The sequence below is a fragment of the Chaetodon auriga genome, chromosome 8 (assembly GCF_051107435.1).
Source record: "Chaetodon auriga isolate fChaAug3 chromosome 8, fChaAug3.hap1, whole genome shotgun sequence".
In the NCBI taxonomy this organism is placed as follows: Eukaryota; Metazoa; Chordata; class Actinopteri; order Chaetodontiformes; family Chaetodontidae; genus Chaetodon; species Chaetodon auriga.
The window spans coordinates 2,730,215-2,752,579 of record NC_135081.1 but is presented as its reverse complement, the minus strand read 5'-3'; the positions used below and the strand labels follow the sequence as shown (position 1 = coordinate 2,752,579).

The window sequence follows — 22,365 nt, the reverse complement described above, 5'->3', positions numbered from 1 at the left end:
ACAATAAGATAAGAAACACAGTGTGAGCGTAAGATGTACAATAGCACTGCCTCACCCCAACATTAATCCCTAAACAAGGGTATTTATCTATTTAGAAAAAAGACAGACATAATGAATAGGCCTAACAGGCACCTCACAGGCAAAGGACAGATAGTGTGACTATTTTTTTTTTTTTTTTTTACATGCTCAATGTTTCTCCCTTCAAATCACAACATCCCACCCTACTTTAAACCTTGTACTGAGAATGAATCGCTTGCACTCTTGTTTAATGCACAAATGCCACTACTGTCACATGTTTTGCACTCTGCTATGTGGACATTCACTTGATTGGAGCACAGGAAGGTGTGCAATAATTGACACAATGCCACTCATTTGCTTGGGATTGCACACATTCATTTACTATTTTTAGAATTTTGGATCACTGGACTAAAATAAAATAGGGTTTGACTAATATTGGTTATTGAAGGCCATTTTGAAGCTGCCTATAGCTAGTATGTGCTGATGTCCATTCATTTCATTGCTGACTGAAACAGTATTGAGACAACTGTGGAGTGCCTAACCTCTTTAGTGAAACACAGAACAATTAAATTCTTTATCAGGTATTTGAAAGTTTCTTTTCTAATTAAGTGGATCTCCAGACACTCAATCACTTTCACTTTGATGTAATCCATAAGCAAACCTGCAGTTGTAGCCCTCAGTGCCTATATGTACTATGATACACTATTTCTGTTCTCAATGGTGAACCCTCAAGACCAGCTTGAAGACAGACTGATTTCATTGTCAATGAAGTCGTCAAACCTCAAACACAATAGAATTGGTATAGTTTTGTACATCCACTGAAATTTGTATTTTGCCTTCACAGTTCTGGATAGCTCTCCTTTGCCTTTCTCTGTGGTGGAGACATATCTATATAATGGAGGTGGCCATTATAGATTGGGCAGTAAAAAAAAGTTCAGCCATGTACATTTGCCTCATATGTTTTGATCTGTTCTGTTCTGTTCTGATTGGTGAATTTAAGGACCAGGGGCCTCATTTATAAAACATTGCGTAGAATCCATACTAAAAGTGTGCGTACGCCCAAAAGCTGAAAATGGCGTACGCCAAAAAATATTCGGATTTATAAAACGTGCGTACTCACACCTGCACGCAATTTTCCCTTTATAAATCACACTCCACCTGGAAGATTGCGCAGGTGGATTCACCTCACATCCCGCCCCCGACACACCCACATTTTACCATGAATGGTCAATGCAAAGTACCTCATGAATGTCTTTGCATATAAATACGCCTGCTGATCAATGGCAGTTTACGTTCGATCATGGCAGAGAAAAGAAAAAGAAATTTTACGGAGACTGAAATCGAGGTGCTTGTGGGTGAGGTGGAGGCCAGAAAGGATATTTTGTTTGGTGGTCACAGTAGTGGCGTCACGAATAATATAATAATAATTAAAAAAAATGAGTGGCGGCACGTCGTCACCGCAGTGAATAGTTCCAGAGCCACAGAGCGATCTGTGGCAGAAACTACAGATCCCTACACTACTGTGCGTCAGGATGAATGAGTCATGTGCTGACCCAGGCCACCGTGCCACTACATTCGTCAAGATCATGTCCGAGGTACAAATAATTTGTACATTGAGTGAATGCACATTTTTTCGATTCACATAAGCAAATTCATTTTCACTCTGAGCCCTTATAGCAATGTGAGTGCAGTCAATTGCGCCGATTACATTTGGGAAAACCGGACATTGCTGCAAATTGCCTTTTAATGTTGGCCTGTTCACCCACAGTGTAAGAAAACCTGATGTATCGACTGGTCATTTTTATAATGCCATCCAAAACGGCTGGCATTATGGCGCTGAGGGATGGCTGCGATATCCCAGACCTACGGACATAATTTAACTGAATTATACCCAAAAGGGGCTTTAGACAGACAATGTAACATTATATAATATTAATCATATCAGACACTTACCTGTCGGCTAATTCCCGCTGAAAGGAGCCAGTCGCCAGAAACCCCAGAGTGGTCAGCACCTGGATATGCACCGGGATGGCGCGGTTCCGGCGGGTGGGTCTATCTAACACTGGGCCCAGTTCAGCACATAGATCCAACAGCACCGCTCTGGGAATCTAAATCGGCTTATTAGCCAGTCATCATCATGGGCCAGGGAATCTCCGTGGTCCCGAAAACTTCTCTCCATCCTGATCCTACCGTTTGCGTGATCTTCCAGCAGTGCCAGCGCATCCATTGTGCAGCATTACGCACGAGTGTCACCGCACTATTTATATGCTTACTCAGCAAATTGAATGATTGTTACACACCTTGTCACAATTAATACTAATCCATCAGTGCCATCCACCGCTCTGTATCATTTGAAGATGGAAGTATGATATATGAACATTGTGCATACAGTAGTAGGCCTAACGGCTCATTAAAGGAACACATCTATAACACTGCAGACTTGGGTGTTTATGATTACGCGGGTCTATAAGTCTGATATGTGATGACATTAAATGTATGAGATCAATCTGGCTTCAATTCACCACCTCACCATCTGCACCGCCAGTTTCCCCGTCTCCAAAATGTTCGTACGCAAGCATCAAAGTTGGCGTACCGGTGCGCACATTCTCACGCTAAGTTTATTTTTATAAATCACAACCTTTGCGTAGGAAGTTGCGTACGCAACTTTCAAGCCCCTTTTTGTGCGTAAGCAAGTTTTATAAATGAGGCCCCAGATCCTTTGTAGACAGAAAGTTGATATTGACCAAATCTGCAACCCCCCACCCCACCTTTTTAATATACATTAACTCCAAAATTGTTTCCGTCTTCTACAATGTCTGCACATGACTGTGGTACAGCTAATGTATACAAAGTTTGTGGTTATGGCAAGTAAAGAATTGTTAAGGTAGGCTAGAATTAAGGTTAGGCAATGAAAACACTTTTGATGTTGGCACTGGAAGTAGATTGTGCACAGCAGAATTAATATGAGCATTATTCAAAGGATTCTCGGTTGCATTTGAAACAAAAAAAAATTAGCTCATTCCAGTTGGTGTCCAATCAATGTGTCCATATGTGGGATATATTACTGATTATTTAGACATGTATCATAATGCAATCATAAAAGTATAATAATTCTACGTTTCTGGTAGTAATTATGGCGGCTTATAACTCAGAATTGCTGATATGAGATATTTAAAAAGGCAAATACTTCAAAACCAATATATTGGTCTAACCTTAAAGACACCTTGATTTATTTTGTCAAAATATTGATTTAAGAAAATAAAGATCCACTATAATGTGTAGCCTGTGCATCCCACAGTCCAATACTAGTTAGTATCAGGCTAAATTGTGAAAACGAACCATCTATTTTGTGTCATTGTGATAATCAACCATATATTTTGTTTCATTGCTCTAGGCTTCTCATATAATTGAATATCACCTACTTGTACAATATGGGGTTGTTTTCTCAGCATGATGCTGAAAGTGTCAAGTTGAAAAATGTGGTGCTAAGCATCTCTTTGTTGTGTTTCACATGCTTGACAGTGCACACCCTGCAATTTGCATTTTATAATTACTTCTGTTCTGTAACATTAGAAAGGAGCAAAAATAGCAACGAGTCATTTATATAATGGGATGAGCCATATGCCCTCGTATACAAAAGAGGAACTGTTAAAAGTGTTTTTAAAGGTTAAATGGACATGTTAGCGACATAACTGTGTTTTCTGAGATTACTGCATTTACTAAACAGATTGTAATACCACAGAATGAGAGCACTGTCAGAAGAAAATATACACTTGTTAAAAATTTTAATAAAAGTATTAATAAACATTTGATAACTTTACACACTATAGGTCTTTGATTCATCTACCAAGACTCTGAGATTTCTTTTCTTCATTATCTTTGTCACTAGTGTTTTCCCTTTACATTATTTCAGTACATTCCATCATCACCGCTACATGGCAACACATTCATTTCTAAGGAGCTCTCCAAATGTTTGGGAAATAAGCTTGTTTGCCTTCAGATCAACAGGCAGTTAAGAAAATAGATCCGTTTCATTTCTGTGCACCGACTTGGATGTGTTTAGCCTAGCTTAGTATTGGAAAGACTGCAAACATTGTGTTCCCAACCCCCTGAAAAAAAGTCTGCTGTCCAACCAAGCTGTCATAAGCACTATTTGGGTAGGATTCCAGGTGTAGGTCATGTTCCTCAGTAACTAACCAACTTACAAAAGCTGGGTTTCTAAATAGACAAGGATATTTAACAAAGCTCAGACTTGGTGCTTAGATTTGAAGTTGTCTGAAGTTGTCTGTCTGGACATCACATCACATCAGAGTGAGCTCCTAGAATGGACTTTTTATACCTTCAGAGAGAGGGGGTCCTCTTCCTTGGAGTCCACCTTGCTGCGATAACGTGTTTCTGCAGTAGCCCAAATACAACAAACCAAACAGTGACTCTAAAAAGCGCTTTCTGTATTTTTCACAGCCACTGTAGGGGAGGGGGAAGCAAGAGATATTCATTTGGTTGCAAGGTGCAGCTTCACTGCTAGATACACTAAATCCTAGACACTAGGCCATTAAAAGTTGCCTCTCAATATAATGTTTGTTAAGTTTGATCTTGTGCTCTTGGGAGGAAAATCTCACAAGAACGAAAAGAAACAGCTTGCTCAATTTGCAATCGAGGAGAAAGCATTCTTGCTGATTCAGCAACTCAGGTAGGATCGCATGACACTTCAGTGCGATGTGCGTACTAAAGGACATCAGCAATGAGTTAAAGCAGTTTGGCTAATGACAAACAACTAATTTTCACTGAGACAAAAGCTCTAAGACTTCATAACCAAAGGTTTTGCTGAGATAAAGCTTTTCTCACTGGCATTGAATATGGACACTCGCCTCACAGGCCAGTCCTTGAGATAATCTGTCTCGTCCCACTAATGGTTCATCAATGACAGAGCAAATTTTCAAAGAAGCATTAAAAAATAAATTGCTAAACTGACCAAATATTATACATTTAAATGGTGAGATCCTCTCCTAAAAAATGCAACATTAACAATTGTACAATTAAAATGAAACAGCTGAATTTTTGGCTCTCCTCCACCATTGCTACTGGTTGTACTTGTCCAAATGAGACTTTATTTATTTGTTGCATCAGCAAGCTAGTCGGCAAAAGTGTAAATGCAGGTGCACCTGCATTTTGGGTTCCTGAGCTGTGCAAAACCAACTGCTTCTACAACCATAATGTCTCATTTGGTGTTACTGAAGGTTTGAACTAAACAAAATACAACATGTAAAGATAGCAGCATTAGACTCTTTTGTAGTTTTATATTTTACTTTGTTCCCTTTTGAAAGAGTTTCTTCCTGCTGGCCTTTGTGTTAGCTGGGCTACTCTCAATACTTCCTGGACCTCTGTGTAGAAATCTATATCAGTCTTCTCAGCTGACTGTGGGTAAGATGGCAAACAAGGGTATTTCTCTAAATGTCAATCTGAGTTTTTATTTTATGTCTAGTCCACTATACAGTAAGTGCTTAATGTTGCTTTCAAAGTTTCTCTCGGAGTTTTGGACAGATTGACATATTAACGTCTACTCTCATGATTCCTGCCAGGAAGAGCACAGTCAAGGCAGAGAAGACAATTCATTTTTCCCCCTGAAGAAGATGTCAGTGTGTATTAAAATACGTTTCTGAAAATTATTCTTGCTAAATTAACCAAAGTTAAATCATTCAGAAAACTGATTTTGGACTCCATAATTTTCCATTGAATGACATGCTTCATAGACTTTCAATGGAGAGGGTTTTTTTTTTTTTTTTGTCATTTCCATGCTAGTCTGTCAGATTTCCATGATTACCATGGTTGTCCCCTTCCTCCCTCTCCTCCTCCTACGCCTCCTGTTCCTTTCTCTCCTCTCCTGTCCACCCGCCCTCAGCTCCTCCTCTGCTTCCTTCTCCCGCTCCTCCTCCTCCCCCTTCTCCTCCTCCTGCTGCTTTTTCCTCTCTTCCTGCCTGCTGCTGAGGCTGCTGCAGACTAACCTGACTCGGGGTGCAGGGACCACCAGCTGTGTGTGAGGAACCCATCTCATAAACCCTGCAGAAACACACACACGCACACACATGTGTATGCACACACACACACACACACACACACACACACACACACACACACACACACATGCCTGCATGTAAAAAGATGCACACTCACATGCACATGTAGTCTAATGATTCATGTGGATGGGTACATGGCAGAATTGTTTAACTCTATATTTTTCTGACTAAGACACAGAAACAGATCTAGTGGCTAAATCTCAAAGGGTGGAGTCAGATAAGCTCTTAGAACCTATAGCCGTGTTCCATATTAGAATTGACATACGTCAAAACAAGCCTTTGGGGCTGTCCCACTCACAGTACTCCTTCATAGGAGACCAAGAAATACAGCTGTCTTGTGCACAAATTTAGAAGGCTTGTTGTGTATCTATCACCAGACATGAATGTCAGTATTGGAAAATTCTGCAAAACCCTAGGTTTCGTCCAGTGGCAACATTTTAAAAATATTGGCTGCCTGTAGTATCTGCACAAAGCTACAGTATGGTCAGTATTGGGGAAATCATGTTTGATCAATGAAAATTCACGACATGAGTTAAACAGATTGAGCCATTCAATGACAACTTCTGAGTGATAAATTTGTCAATGCATGACTTTATGAGTCATCAAGAACAGGCTGAACACAAAACAGACAGAAGTCTCTGTGAATCTCCTGAAGACTGTCACATTTGGGGCATACATGCCAGGTCAGCGTAGCATATTATTACTCTGCAGGCCACATCATCATAGTCTGCATCATTTTGAAGCAGACAGCCATTGCAATGGGACAAACTATGGCTGGGAAAGGAAAAAACACAGTCTCTTCATTTATTCGAACTGAGCCAATCTGGTGAGGGCAGTGACAGTATTGGGGAAAGATGAAATAGTTGCTGCCATGACAACTTTAAAAAGATTAAATGCGTTAATTTGTTATTCAAAGTGGTCTTCCTGGGTCTGTTTCATTGTCTCATCAGTACCTCAAACAAAAAGCCTTCACTAACACAGCCACCTGCATTGTTTTAAAACAGGGCTGTTAACGTGTCTTTTCTGAACGATCATTTAAAATTTGTGTGAGTTTCATAGTTAACCCAGTCAGGGGTGTAGGAATGATGGGGAATAGGGTACTAAAGCCTCACATGGCTCTCATGTGAGGAGGGCCCAGTAGAGAATGGCTATGTACAAAGTCCAAAACTCAAAAACAAACCTAACCATAGCCATTAATGTAGCAACCTATTGACCCATTGATAAAAAAAAAGAGTCTAATTTGCCAGAACTGACATGCTCAAGATGGGTTTCTTTGGTTCTAACAGTGAGATTCAAGTAACCTGTTACCTTATTTTTGTCTCTAGAGCAGCTTAGTGAAATATGGTAATACCTAGATAAAGGAAAAAAATAAAAAAATTAAAAAAAAAGAGAGAGAAGAGAAGAAGAAAGAAAAAAGCATTTCATTCCACCCTTTGTATGACTTGGCCACTTTTAAGGCCATGCTATCTTTACAGTTCATCTAATAATGCTGTTTAGGTCCATCCTCAAGAATGCTTTCACGTCATTTTCACAAATCTTCATGAGAACCCAGTTTTCAGATTCATCCTGTAAGACTGTAAATAGTGTCTTGTTAGTGTGGACGAGTGCACATTTTTCATACACATTACAGATATTTTTTTGGAAATTTTGCATCATAAAACATAATGAAAACACACTGGTTCATAGTTTATATGTCTGAATTATGGACTCCACATACAGGTGTACTTTTTTTATGTCTGACATTTCAGGACAGTAGTGACTTGAAGGCAAAGGCCTTTAGTGTAGACATGGTCTAAATCTCATCAAGGGTTTTTCACTTGTTGAATTCTTCATACTCACTGAGACACAAAAAGTGTGCATGCAGGTGGCCATGCACACAGGCATGGAATTTAACACGGGGATAACAATCAAGACACAGTTCATCCTCCGAGCAAAATGCAGACTGTTCTGTACCAAATGTGGATGACAGCTCAGAGGAGCCCACAGATTAGGCAAACCCTCAAAGCAGCTAATCATTTACTGCCCACCAGGGGCCAGAGATGCAGAGTAAACTGAGGATTACAGCACAGCCGTGCCCCATCCCATCTGCATCACAGCTTCACATCTGTTCCTCCTCCATTCAAGCTAAACGGAGCCCATTATTTCACTCTCACAGGTGAGGGGCCTTTATGTGCTGGACTTAGAGAAAACTAAAGATTATGTTCCTTTAAAATCCATTCTATTCTTCATAAATCTTTACCTTCTAAACATGTATTCCATAAATTGTCTTTTTCTGATTATTTCAGGATCGCTGCACCTATAAAATCCCTACAGAATGAGATTAAAACAATTATATCCCCGTGGAAATGTCCTCATGATATACAGTTTTATTAGCCATTATTCATTTGTACGATCAGGCCTATGTAAATAATCACATGGATTAAATGCACCTTTCTTGCCTTCAATGTCCGCTCTCAGCATTAGATTTATGGCATTTCCATTATCCTCAAAGCGGGCAGGCCCTTCCTCTGAGCTATCCCACAGTGCTATGCGGTGGTACAGCTGCGGCTGACTGTTGAGCATCATAAAAACTCTGTAATCCAATGACCCTAAGCAGCCGTCATCAATCCAACATGCCACAAGCAGGCAGCCATGATGGAAACGTTTCCCTTGAGTGTCAGCAGAGTGGGCCCAGTGTTCCCCAAAGCCTGGAGCTATATGGCTGTTACTGGTGGAAGAAACTGCTATGCCATTTAATTTTACGAGGGGGAATCAATAGCTATAAAAAGCCTGTGTCAGAGTGGCTTAGACAATTGTACAGGTACACTTTTAAAAATAAATATGAAAAAATATACTTTTACTATTACAGAGCATTATCACCTGACTGCAGCCTTTTATCCTGTTTAAGCTTATTGTTTTGATTTTCAGGACCACAGATTTCACTCTTATCAACCTGGTTTCTAGTAGCAGCAGGTAGCTGTTTCAAGTGAAAAAGCTCTGGTAAACACACTTTACATGACCTGGCCAGCACCAAACAGCAGTCAGACAAAGTTAGAGACTAGCTGTTGGTGAGTTGGTGGAGACCAAAAAGGAACTTAAAGGAGACTGAATATTGGACTCGCATTCATAAAACTGACACAAACAAGACTCTCAATGAATGCTGTGTCATAATAGTGCAGTCATATTTAACACAAGATTGACTAGAATACAGTAATTCTAATGCAATGTTGTATGTTATTTATTCATTTATTTTTTGCATTTTGAATTTAAATATGTGTCAAGTCACCATAATGTAAATACATCATAATTCACATAAAGTCTTTAAAAATATAACACAATCACTGCTAAGACTAAGGCTGCACACATTATTAGTGCATGATTATATATAATTGATCTTTAGATTTCCACATATTAAGATAACACTATTAATACCCCATAGGGGACATTTGGATGTTACAGGCAGCAGCAGTAGTATTAGAAGTTTAAAATGGAGTATTGCATCATTGAATAAAAAAAGTATGAAGCAGTATATTAAATATAATTTCTGATGGAAAAAAAAAAAAATTGTACAGGGAATGGAAAATTGCACATGACCTTAGACTTGCACATGTTTTTGTTTTTTTTTTTGTTTTTTTTGTTTTTTCACTATTGAACGTTGGTTAAAAAAAATATGTAGCAGTATATAGAAGAAAAATATGCTTATGCATAGACTTGATACGATATATTATGTCATTCCATGATTTTACTTCATTACAGATGATAAAAATTGTTTTGAGGCTTTGGCTTTATGTACTTTTAGCACGCAAAGATCTCTTTTTTCTGCTCCAAATCCTTTTATTAATGATAAGCCAATGCCAGTGAATGTTATGGCAAATAAAATGTAAAAGAGTGTAAATTGTTGGAAAGCACAGCAGGAGCTTTATGAAGTTGATCACCAAACCTTGAAAATAATCATGATAATGTTTCATTTGTTTCTTTATGTTATTAGCTAAATGTTGTATCAGCAAACTGCTGAAACAAACTGCAGCATAAAGAAAATGGCATGCTACTTTTCACTGCAGGTGGTGACACAATACAACTACGATGCTGTCATTTGCATCAAGCCAATTAGTGTGAGAAAGTTACATTGGAAATGCTGGCCTTAAATGCATGACAATGCATTCAAGGCCAGCCAATCAGGAGAGATCACACATGTTTACTGTAATTGTACCCATGTCTCAGAAACAATATGGTATATATTTCCTGGTGTTAAAATGCCATAATACTTCCTCTGAATCATTGCATTTGACATTACAAAAATTTGTCAATTTTCAGCTACATTTCCACCATTGCTTTTTCCATGAATGGCATTATGAATGTCACAGAGGAAGATTAATAGTAAGGATAGGGCTGGCCTTTAGGTAAGTGCCTGAATTAGCCTCTGAGTGATTATAATACACTCCGAAGGACCTCACACAGCAATCTCATTTATGTGTCTCCTTCCCACTTGCATATAAATATAATAATGATAACTATACACTGGGCAACAGTGCTAATGATTGCTTTGATTGCTTGAAAGATGACTAAATACTTTGTCACAATAAACTCTTTTTAGCTTAGAGCACGCACACAATGGCTTGTAGCGTCTACAGGAGCAGGACTGTTCCATTCCCAGCTGCCAGTGGTGTTTCACAGAGTATACAGATGCCACCATAGCTTATGAGAAAAGAAGAGAGAATGTGAAGAAGCAGCAGTTTAATTGGGCATGCAGCAACACGCAATTCCAGTCTGATGATGTGCATCAATAAGTGATGATGCTCTATGCGCCCGTAAAATCCAGCAAATGTGGAGATGCCTGTCTGGTTTGTGTTTGTGCGTCGATTGTGTTTTGCACAGTCCTGTATGACTGGGTTGTAAGTTTTTTACAGTGATGACACGTTGGTGGTCTAGTCACAAGCACACAATCCTGCAGCCTTTTTCGACTCACTGTGGTTGAGGAGGAGACAGTCACAGGTTGGCTGCGGTCAGCCCTGCTACCAAGCAGGACCACAGCAGTATGGCTCAACAGTCATCCCTGGCTATTAGGTTGCAGTGGAAATACATGTCATCACAGCACAGCCTGACTTTGGCTAATGGGGAAAAAAAAACTCACAGGTTACATTCCACATGTTCAGCCCAAACTGTAACTTCAATTTAAAAAGGACATTCAAAGAAAAATGCACGTTCTGAGGAATTATTTTTTATGCTTAGGTTTCATTTTGTTGATTTCCCAGCTTTATGTACAGTGGCAAGAGATAAACTATTTCAGTAATTCAGCTACTGTAGCACATTACTCATCCATCATGTGAGTGAGAATGTTGTTACACTGACAGCTGTTGGTGATTCATTTCCTACATGGACACAATGAACAGCCTGATGCTGTACAAGGAATAAGTCGGGGCACATTTACAGCCAGAAATCCATTTGGCTGGGCATGAATTATGAACATAACCATGGTATCCCCAGTATTATGTTCATATTGGACTATACCACATGGAATGTCCAATGCCAACATTCAGTGCCGATGCATTGTTGAGGTATTGGATTACCATATAGGACACCCAGCTTTGAAGGGGCCACAGTTTGAGCCCTATCAGTCTAAAAATTGGCATTTCCTGTCTTTTTTTAAAGGCCATAAAAAACTCTTTCCCTCACCTTGACCAAGTAGTCTCTTGCCTAACTATATCAGTGCACCTGAAACATACTTTGCAGTTCAATATTATTCATTTAACACCAAATACATGATACTTTCCATTTAGAGCTGGTCTTGACCATACTATTTAATGTACAGACACTGAACAATTCTCCCATTAGCAAGCACTTTGCAATGACTCTGAGGAAAAACTTCTTTTTAATAGGCAGAAACCTCAAGCAGAACCAACTGGGTGGGCGGCCATCTGCCTCGACCGGATGGGTTTAGAGAGAGACAGAGAGATACGGAAAGAAGTGTTTTTATCTAGTTATAGTGGTAGCTGCTTAGTGGAAAGGCTTTTCCATGCAACATCCTATAGAAGCCACACTTCAGTCAGCAGTGAACCCAATGATGCAGACTTAAAAAAAGGCTGAGAGTAAACAGTCCAAATGATTTATTTCACAAAAACAAGGACAAACAAAATCCAACTATGTCCAAAACTCCAAAAACAAGAAAGCTTCAGGGAAACAGGACACAGATCAAAAACCACAGATATCAGGGTCTGGACTAGGAATTACATATTAGAATCACAAGGAACAAGGAAACCACATATAAGGGATGATGCCACAAAGACAAAGGGAAACACTGAATTAAATAGACAGAGAAGTAGACTAATCAGACACAGGTGAACACAATCACACAATCACAAGGATGGGAAAAATACAGGAAGTGAAGTAAACTTAGACACATGAGGGATGGCTACCAAAATAAAACAGGAACTAACAAATCTTAATAGTACGGCAGAGACAGAACCTCTAAGGAGGACGGACATCTGGCCAGCAAAGGCGGACCAATCCAGAGGACGTCACTGAAGGTGGAATCCTTCTGCAGACCAGGGGAGACCTCTCCGAAGGCCCCTTGGCGAAGGGAAAGCCCCTCGGCAAAGGCGAAGCCCCTTGGCGAAGGGGCTTGGCGAAGCCCCTCTGGAGGCTGTCGGCGAAGGCGGAATCCCTCTGCAAAGGCGAAACCCCTCTGGAGGCTGGTGGCGACGAAGGCAAAGCCCATCTGGAAGCCATCGGCGAAGGTGATACCCCTCTGCAGACCATTGCCAAAGGCGAAGCCCCTCTGGAGACCTGTAGCGAAGACGATATCCCTCTGGAGGCCATTGGTGAAGGCAGAATCCCTCTACAGACTGTCGGTGAAGGGGAGACCTCTCTGAAGGCCCCTTGGCGAAGGGAAGGCCCTTGGCAAAGGCGAAGACCTTTTACAGGAAGTAAAGTAAACTTGCACATGAGGGATGGCTACCAAAATAAAACAGGAACTGACATCTAAATAGTCAGAATCAGAAATTGCTTTATTGCCAGGTATGATTTTACACATACAAGGAATTTGTTGTGGTGAAGTTGGTTTATGATACATCTACTAAAAATGAGAGTACAAAATATAACAATATAAATATATATACACAAGTCTGTTTTTTGTTTGTTTGTTTTTTCCGGAAACACAGTCTGTTATTTCAGAAAGAAGTCCAAGCTGAGAAAGAAGTCCAAGCTAAAATAGAATAGCTAATAGTCCAGATCCTAACAGGTCAGCTTGCCAAACCCTAGAAATGAGCCAGAAAGTCTGTATTTCATAGTTCACACGCTCTATGGATAGTCACAGAAAATCACATAGTTTTGTTCTAATCAAATGCAAGAGGCGTCCCTTGGGTTTATTTTCGTTAGCCAACTGTTGTATTGAGTCTCAAACTGAGTATGTCTGTTTGCTTCCTGGGATCCTGAAGAGGAGTTTTTTGTTGTTGTTTTTTTAGATAAGGACTCATTCATTGGTAGTTAAATTGTGAGTTTTGTATTGAAAATAGCATGAAATTAATAGTTCTCTTGTTCTACAGAAACAAATACTCAAGAATCACAAAGCTTGTCTATAAGACACAAGAAGCGTCACTAGGGTTGTTTTTTTTTTTTACAGGCCAATTGTAGTATTGAGCCTCAGAAGAGGTTTTTTTTTTTTTGTTGAGCTAAAGTCTTAGTCACTGGTAGTTGAACTGTGGGTTTTGCGTGGAGCACTGAGGTCTTTCAGTATCTAGTTATCATTATGGATTTTCCATGTTTTTGTCAACACTGATAAGACTCATAGGCCCATGGACAAATGCCCCTGCCATACCTTGTTATGAATAGGCTCCAATACAGTGTCATATTTTCTGTTTAAATAAACTGATAGTGAATATTCAGTGTAGCTGGAGATCAATCGCAGCGATCCTGTCCTCAGATTAATGTGGTTTTAATGCAGGTTATTTCCCTGTCATTGACATCACTGTCTTTGTGACATTAAGTGCTGGAGAGAATGTTGTGTGTTTTGTAGCTGCAGAGTTCACACATTAAGGTTACACTGGAGAATTTGCTATCAGCTCGTAAACCACAGATAAAGAATGTGTCTCATTTTCTCTTGGACACAGTTTCTACAACTAGTGTAAATGTAGTTGCAAGAATATGCCTGGGTCAGTAATAAATATCGATTAACTGTCTGAGCCTTGTCTGCCTCATTTTTTGCTGGCCCAGTCACAAGAGATCTGACGTTACTTGATCAAATATTATTTTATTTTCACTAATATAATAACATATATAACCAATTGAATAAAAATGAGATGTGGACCTTGTGGTATTGTGGTCAACAGTTTGATTGCAGTGATTGTATTCTGTTTTCACACATAGTCCCAACTTTTCTGGAATTGGGGTTTTAACACAGCACAAACAAAGAATTTCGAGACAGGATTATCTGGACCTGCTCTATATGAAAAGTGTCATGAGGTACCTTTTGTTGTGATTTGGTGATATATGAATAAAACTGAATTGAAATTGAATATTTAACCCTTCTGTCCAAATAAATATATTTGCTTACTGCTCGAAACATAAGCCTGCCATATGAGAAGTTTTTCAAATACATTTAATAAGACAACTATTATTAATGAATGTATCTGCAAGTTGCAAAATGTTCATACTGGACGTACCTGAAAAACACCTGCTGACAGTTCTTTTCCTACAGTATTTACTTGTTGCAAATGAGGCATGATTATCATCTTTTGAATATGATTTTTGAGGTATTTTATGTGTTTATTGGACTGATGACAATAGAGAGATATTGGGAAAATTGTGGGAGGGACACACGGAAAATGACATGAAATGAAATGAGGGTCCCCATCTGGAAGGTGTAGCAGGTGTACTAGGGTACCCTGTGTTAAACATTTTTTATGGTTACATTTTAGTTCTTGGTTAAGCTTATGTAAAGTTAATTTTCCTGGTTGAACTTCTCAACAGCTTTTTTCAACACTTTAGAATAAGAACATAGCACTTCATGGACTGGCAAAAGACCCTACCCATAAACTGAATCCAGGCAGCACTCCTTCAAAACACATTAGGCGAAACCATTTAGTAATGTATGAACACAGGACTGGACTCGGATAATAATTCAGACTGGGAACCTGACCTTGGCTCACACTCACAACAGACCACATATACTGTAGCTGTTTAGTTGAAACGTACAATATTTACTGTTTTTCATAAAACCTCCAAAATAGTTAAAAACAGCCAAGCCTCTTGAGTTTCAAGAGTTAGTCAGTTGTACTTGAATATTCATGAACATATGAGTATTCATATATATAGAATTTTTGTGCACTTTTGGAGTGTTTATTTTGCACCTGGCATTTCCTTAGAGCTCTGACTGGACTTGTCATGCAGCTCTGGTAGCTCTGAGTAACTTGAGGTATTACATCTAACAGAAACCAGTATACAGGTCTTTAACTTCAACTTTAATTCCATGCATACACGCCTCCTGTTCTCCTATGGCATGATTAGGTATTGATGCCATTTATTCATTTTTTTAAAAAGCACAGAGCCAATTGGAGAAGGATGGTTGTGATATAATGAGCACTGGCTTTTTTTTTTCCACAAACACTAACCATGTGTATAACTTTGCTGTATTTAACTGAACTTTCCTTCAGGGCTTTTCTCCTTTGTTGCACTCCCTCACAGCTCCTCTTCTCTTTCTCTTGTTCTCTCTTTCTCCTATGCTGTCCATTTTTTCTCCTCACTGCTCAGCCACGAACAATCCACACACTGACTGAATGTTCTGTTGATGTGAACATGTGCACGACTAATCATATGATGACAAACAGAGATCATACCATCGAGTTAAAAACTGGCAGGGGTGCTGGTGGTCTACAGGTCTGAGTGACAGTACCTGCCCCATGTTTTCACTTTGATTTAACCATTTCATATTGCATTTTTAACACTGGCCTGCCACTCCAGGCAAATCAGATGGCCAGGCCAAATGGAATTCTCCCAGTGCTCCCAATCACCAGTGCAGGCTGGTCTAAATATTGTTTTCAGGGAACACGGTTGCCAGGGACCATTAGGCAGACAGTTATTTCTATCCATAGTCAATCTCAAATTTTAAACCTCATCTGTAAAACACTTTTGAGATGCGTCTCATTCTCATTCTTCTACCATTTTGTGCAGAAATTTAGACTTGACTGCACACCTATGGCTTTGTTTCAAGTGTCAGTTTTCTTTTAATGCGGCAAACAGTATGTGGATACATTTAATCCTTCAATTATGCATGAATTATTGCATTAATTACATATTCATGTAATTCCAGTTGGCTGCATACAGTAAAATTGTTTGGCATGGTGTGCAGATGTTCTGTTACAGTATGATAATCACAGTATGTGGCTAAAGCTGCACGAGGCAATACTTAAATGAAAATATGTAGACTACAGCTGCCTGATCAAGTTAAATTACAAAGTGGGGCTGGAACACACACAAGTGTCTTATCCCTCCTGGAGCTTTTTTCCAAAGTTATTCAATAGTCATATTCAGCATGGATACTTCTCCATAGTACTTACCAACGTGTGAAATCGTAATTGTGTCTTTATCGCAGTCCAAAAGGGTCTCCTGAATTCCAACGGGTCAACAAGCCCTTCAAAGAAACTTGCATTTAACATTGGACCTTTTGCTTCATATGAATCTATGTTCCGATGTATGATTCGACTGATGTTGATATTTTTCCTTGTTTTGCTAACAAGATTTTTGCAACTGTCCCCAAAGAAGAGCGACTACATAAGTTGTTTCAGCAAATCCCTCAGAATGGCATGTGTTTACGTTGAAGTGCCCTCTAGTGGTCATAGTAATTATGACATAAGCAAAGCAGGAAGTCAGGTGACCTTATCATGGTCACCTGAGAGAGAAGGTCAGGTTAGGTCAATAAAACACCAGAGAGCTATTATTTTCCTGTTTTAAATCCACAGTCAATTATGCCTTTTTTAAAGCAGAACCATGATTATTACATAATCTTGACCCTATATTTATTACTGTCACCATCACAATCAATAATAATTTTAACCATAACCACAATGTTTCCTGAAACCTAGCCTAACCTTTTTAAGGGTTTTGCCAAAGAAAATTAAGTTGTCCTGCTGATATAAGCGTCAGATCAGAAAACCTTTTCATGTTTTGCTCAGATTTTGCAAGTTTCCTTTCCTCGCTCCATGCAGCTTGTGGTCTCCACTCAATTCAGTAAGGCAAGACATTAAATTGTGGACACTTGGAACTTAAGTTTGTAATTAGGTCACATGGTCCTGTTAAATTCATATTATCATTTGACCAAACAATTTCCACTAAGCACTACTCACTTGTTGGAGGTTTGGAAGTTGTCATGGAAGTGTGCGTGTTTATATTTACATTATTTTGAGAACTTCTGTGACCTCTCTGTATTCATATAAAAGTTTGACTTTACAGTTAACTCTTTACCTTGAAAACAGCAATTAACAGGGTTGTTTCCAAAGCCAATGATAAACCCATTTCTAATGCTTCAAGTCTCTTGATAGTTGATTTTCATTGCATAGAGGAATGAAATAAAACTAGTGGGCCTAAAGCTTGCAAAAACACTGCCATGGTCTAAACACTGACACAGGGTAGATTTTGTTGCATAGTGGTGGCGTTTCTTTTTCTCATGGAAAACTATCTATGCTTACACAACATGACATGTCACATGGAGATACAGTATGTCAAGGACAGTACTGTCACACAATGAACAATCAAGAGGAACATTATTGGCCACAAGAGGTGTACCCATTGATCCTCATAGTAGTTTCTGTGTGTTAAACATACAACATTATACCAATTCAGCTTGAACTGAGCATCTGGTATCGAGGTTCTATCCCTGGTCAATTAGCCCTACTGAATACAGATGTCAGTACTGGTTGTAAGCCAGTGGGGGATCATGGTCATGTCACACCAGTAATTCTAACTGGTTGGTATCGACACTCCTCCTTTGCCTTCTGTCTAGACCCTCCACTGTCCACGAGTGAGTGTTAACAACAACAAGGAATCTTGCTTTGCTTTTAATTCAGAAGGCACTGCTTCAGTGTATCTGCATCTGTCTATCTAACATATTTGTACGTGTAGAAGAAGGACAGCCTTGTATCATTAATAATTATATTGACAGTGGACAATCCTCCACCTCTCAATTTAGTGAATTGTAGTAGTGTACCTTTATGAGTCTGAAGTTTGTGTCCTGTTATTGAACCTGTATCATTGTTTGCTCTTTTAGGATAATAGTGTTTCACTTTACCTTACATTACCTTACATTTGCTATGACCATGATTTTATCCCAAAATTACCATAACCAAAGTGTAGTTACCATGTGCAGATATTATAGAAAGGAATTTTAAAATGCTGGCATTAGACATAAACAGAACTAACTACAGCCATGCTAGCAGCATTGTGAGGCTGTACTTAGGCACAGACCGACATTGCAATACCAACAGCCATACTACTAAAATGACTAAAAAGTCATTTAATGTAATCTGGGGTTTTGCAGTACTGTCTAACACTGAAGTTTTGCCTGGAGATAGGGCTGTAAAAGAAACAAGTCCCCTCTTCTCTGAGACTGGGAAGTCATTGTTGGAAACATTGACAATTGCTAACTAATATAGTAGTATGGAAGGGAATATGTACACCAATATATGTTGATGACGCCTTATAACAAAAATGACATGAAATGTATTGGATATAAGACATTAATAATATACAGTAGTTTGAAAGTATACATATAAAGTGTGGAGCTTTGAATCCAAGAATTAAAAGCCCTGCATGAGCAGCAACAACCACAAATTCACCACTGATGTATTCTGACACTATGTTGAGTAATTCACTGCCTTTACACTTTACACTCTACTGCACAGCCTATGGACCTGCTTCTCCCTCCATCCTATTTCTTCCCAATTCAGCATCCCATCCATTCCCCACCTGCTACACTGTATATTTCACCATTTTCCCCTGTGGCAGCCCTGACCTGGGGTTGGGAGCCAGTGGGATGGGGGGTTGTTGCCCACAAGAAGAAGATGCTTGTTCTCTTGCCCATAACATTTGGACAGGCAAGGTGGTCTGTAACCCATTTTGTTCTGCTTTTCCTGTTTCCCTCTGCAGAGATCCTTCTGCAGCGCCATGGTGGACGAGCTGCGGGTTTCCCTCAAGTGCCAACGCCGGCTCAAACACAAGCCCCAGCCACCTGTCATGGTGAAAACAGAGGAGGTCATCAACATGCACACTTTCAACGATCGCAGACTGCCAGGGAAAGAGACCATGGCCTAAAATGGGAATCTCAATCTCTTTTTCACCCTCTCTCCTGCAGCGAGGAGGTGTGCAGAGACACTGGGGAAAGGGGTGGGGGTAAATGGTAAGGGCATTGTAATGGGGTTGTAATGGTTCCCAGTTGGGTCATTTCAAATATAGAGCAGAGGTGCTTGGGAGTATATTGACATTGTCATTTTTGTTTCTTTATAAATAGTTAGGGATAAGAGATTCAACAATATTTCCTGTGGAAATAACTTGAACCTGGGTGAAATTTCAGCAAGTTACCTCATTACTCTTACCACCTTGGCGAACTACAGGTGCCAGGATGTACAAAACCCAGGAGTTGAAGAGTCTGGAAATAAATTGAAATAAGGTAATAAGGTGGGACAGAGGCGGTCCTAAAAAAAAAATAAATAAAAATTAAAAAAAAAAAAAAAAAACACAAAAAATTGGACCTATCATCTTTAGCTGCTGCTCAGTCAGTCTTTCACCACACATCTCAAAAGAGGCTGGTCGAGCAGCATCAAGAGCATCTCAGAGATTGCTAACTGGAGGAATGGGAAGAAAAGTTTGTAAAGGATTGTTTATTTTCAGAAGCTGTGAATAGAATGACCGAATGGGCTCTTGACTAATTTAATCCCAAAGCCCTGAAGATAACGACGAGCTCGGCTGCTCCCAAAATGTATAGAGAGGCATTGCTTAGTCACATATGATATTGATCAACATCAAAAACGGATACACTGTATATCATCCATCAGGCAATAAGTGATATCAAATATTTGTGTTTCAGAGTACTAACACTTTCAGTCTTTAATGTATTGGGGGGTGATTTTTAGAGGCAGATTATATGGTGAAATTCAAGCAGAAAACGTGGGATAGGGGCAGTATAATGAACTGTTGATGTCCATGTATCAGCCAGTAGTCACTTAAAGAGGATTCTATGAAGGTACACACCCTTAATGTCAATAAGGAGAAACCTTGGAATGGTGTGCGCATGGCTCACCAAGTCTAAATTCACATCAATCACACAACAAACAAACTCTATTTATTCAAAGTATTTATTGTTTTATTTATAAAACTCCTTATTTATATCTCTATGGACTGGACTTTCACTACTACCACAAATACACCTCATGTCAACTGTTCATGGGTATACACAGTTTCTTTCCATTTGCTCAGTGTCAGGTCTCAAATTTCATTTTGTACTACTGTGGCTTTTTTTTCTTTCTTTCTTTGGCCGCAAAGCTACACATTTACTTGTGCAAATGCAATTTCTATGAAAACGTGTTTTTGTACGAAGAGAATCAAAATTTTGTAATGATTTTTATCAACACGAAACACACCGTGACGAGTGTCATCCATGGCAGAGGCATGGTACTCCAGGCTGGTAGTAAGACTTTGCTTGACACTAGACACAGCCAACACACACGCACACACACACACACCAAGAGTGCAAGGTGCACCCATCCTCCATGGAGCAAATTCACATGAATTAGTACTATGAGTACTACTGTTAGTACAGAGCATTCTGGTAAGCATCGGTGACATAATGCTGTTTTGAGAAGAAGAAAATGAAACTATTTTTATCATGTAAAGGAATCATATTTAAAGAAAGATATTTTTACTTCACATGAAAGAAGAGTACTGATAATACTGGTTAGAGCAAATATATAGTGTAAACACACTGGAAGGGAGGACTGCTGATCATATTTATCGCTCTACATCCCCGATTACTGATAGACTGCTAGAGTCCAGTGCTGAGCAATTGTGTTTAAATGGTTTTAAAAAGGAAAAAAAATGTATTTAAAAAATAATGAACACTTAACTAATTTTGAACTTGTGAAAACAAAATGGAGTGCACACAGTTTACCCTTTGAAGTTGATGCACAAGTTTAAAGAAATTAAAAAAAGGTATACACAACTTGCACCTCATCTGCCTCTTTATTGAATGTTAGTGCATGAATGAACAGAATGAAAACGACAGCACTTAAAGTCTTCTAATCGTAGAAAGCTATTACAAGAGGGTGATTATAAAATATACAGCCCAAATGCCCATGAGGACCATTTTAATAATGTGTTGGAATCTGGGCCTTAGAAACCCCATTAGGCAGGGGTGTGTCTAATTTAGAATTAGTTAGAGGTATGTCTTATAGCATCTTCATTAACTTTAACCACCATATAATTTGTAGTGTACTGTGTATGCAGACATACAGGTTGATGAAGCCTATTTCCTTTGAGGGTCGCCCCCACAACCTAAGGGTAGGGGATTTCACCATTCAAAATATCGATAGCATACCCATGTCAAGAAGATCTAAAAATATTTGCACACCAGCTAGACTTCTGATTAGGTCAAGGTGGGTAACAAGGCCATGGGGTTTTCACATGATTCAATAATCAGCTAACGTTTCGGCCTCATTTAGATCACCAAATAGGGCACAGGCATGGCTAGTTTAACAGGGCCTTCCTGACAGACAATGCATACACATGGTAAACTCACACAGGTTACTTAAATGACATTGGCTGATTAGACCTCCTCTCAGGACTGTGTGGGTATATGTAATCTGTAGACACATGATATCACATAATGCCAGTGTAGGTCCAACTGTGTTCAAATTGAGTTCTAATCAGCCAGAATAACTGAAAAGGCCTGAAATTCAACCACTATAATAAATATCCATGCCTCTACCACCCGAATAATTCTTGACATGCCAATAAAAATACGGTTCACAAATATTTTGCCTCTATCTGATAAAATGGGCCGATGTGAGCAATTGTCCTCAGGCCCCATGGGGCCCTGTTTGTTTTCACTGTCACTATGCCAATAACTGAGCCAATGTGGGCAACAAATGGAGCAAAGTGTTATATGTGTTAGTTGCTTTTGTCCCAGTTTTAGCCTTTTTAACAGCTCACATATATGGGTCTATGTTAGGGCTGTGTGCGTCATAGTTCTTCTTTTTAATATTTCATGATTCATTTTTAGCAGCTGGAAAATAATTTTCAAATCAATAAGACT

General features: G+C 39.3%; 1 protein-coding gene across 2 annotated transcripts in view; it reads left to right on the top strand.

Moving 5' to 3' along the window:
• grik2 (glutamate receptor, ionotropic, kainate 2) overlaps positions 1 to 21,204 on the top strand; it is a 272,974-nt gene extending 251,770 nt beyond the window's left edge. For both annotated transcript variants that reach the window (XM_076736799.1, XM_076736798.1), the window contains one exon: positions 19,206 to 21,204. In XM_076736799.1, coding sequence (XP_076592914.1) covers positions 19,206 to 19,370 — 165 coding nt within the window. In that variant the 3' untranslated portion in view covers positions 19,371 to 21,204. The remainder of the gene's footprint in view (positions 1 to 19,205) is intronic.
• Positions 21,205 to 22,365: the final 1,161 nt, after the last annotated feature.